The following is a 1111-nucleotide window of genomic DNA, read 5'->3' as shown; positions in this document are numbered from 1 at the left end:
TACTACCCTCCTCCTGAAAGCTTTTCCTGATACCCCTCCTCCATAGGATACGTACCTCTCCTCTTTAATCTCATAAAGCTCTGTCTAGAGCTATCACCGGATGTTCCACATTATATTATGAAGATCTGTTTATATCTATGACTTTCTCAATAGGTTGTGGGCTTTTTAAGTATAAGGGCCATATTTCATTTATCTTTATTTATATCCTCTGAACTGGGTATAGGCAAGTAGAAGCAAACTATCATTTATTGAAAAAAAGTATCACCTTTCATCATCAGCTGGCCAACATACTGAAAATCTGTATAAGATCTGTCCAACAATCTAATAACCTTTTCTATTACAAGTATAATAGTTTAATTACGAAATTTCTAAAAGTAACTATAGAAAATCCTTCCTTAACACCTCCAGTTAAATGAAATTTCAAGTATACGATTTTTTGCATAGCCAAACATCTTTTATTTTTCAAAATTGGAATACCAAAGACACAACCTGACTAGCTCCAGACACTTCCAGATTTTATTTAACCAAACTAAACAAAGTTTTTTAAAGGAACATGTGCAACAACAAAAGAACCCTAATCTATCAATCAAAGTTGGCTTCACCACTTCTTGTGTTTTCCTTATATTTATCCAAGTTCTCCATCTTTAATTCTTCTTCCTCTTTACATTGGGTATACTCAGTATCTTTTTCTGAGGTTGGAGGTGATTTCCCCTTTGGAAGCAAGAAACATTCAGCATTCAGAACTTGCTCAGCAGTCATTGAATTTCTACAATAGATCAAGCTATAGAGGAGGGATTTGACATTATCATCCTGCAAGAAAAAAAGAGATGTTACAAAACAAAAATAAAATCAAAACAAATGAGAAAAGGAACAATTTGTAATAAGGAGAATCCAATTCAAAAACACTTTTTAAGACCAGGTGCTGTAGACGTAAAGAATAAAAAAAAATAAGAGACTGTAAGCTGACAAGGTCCTTGCAATCTGTGAGGTCAATCGAAAGTTGCCTCGCCGAAAATAAATAAATAAAACACAAAAGGCCTTTGGTCATTCTGTAATCAGTCCTTCAGTCTCATATTAGAAGGGCTGTTCCTTTATTTGCATTGGTTCACTG

General features: G+C 34.0%; 1 protein-coding gene across 3 annotated transcripts in view; it reads right to left on the bottom strand.

Moving 5' to 3' along the window:
• Positions 1 to 432: 432 nt before the first annotated feature.
• Positions 433 to 1111, bottom strand: part of STK31 (serine/threonine kinase 31) — a 65777-nt gene continuing 65098 nt past the window's right edge. Inside the window, exon 24 of one of the 3 annotated variants that reach the window (XM_015589429.1) lies at positions 433 to 810. In XM_015589429.1, coding sequence (XP_015444915.1) covers positions 583 to 810 — 228 coding nt within the window. In that variant the 3' untranslated portion in view covers positions 433 to 582. The remainder of the gene's footprint in view (positions 811 to 1111) is intronic. The other 2 variants (XM_006911996.2, XM_006911997.1) reach the window with 2 other exon arrangements.

The sequence above is a fragment of the Pteropus alecto genome, unplaced genomic scaffold (assembly GCF_000325575.1).
Source record: "Pteropus alecto unplaced genomic scaffold, ASM32557v1 scaffold21, whole genome shotgun sequence".
NCBI classification, from domain to species: Eukaryota; Metazoa; Chordata; class Mammalia; order Chiroptera; family Pteropodidae; genus Pteropus; species Pteropus alecto.
The sequence above is the reverse complement of the archived record's forward strand: the minus strand, read 5'-3'. Positions and strand labels throughout refer to the sequence as shown.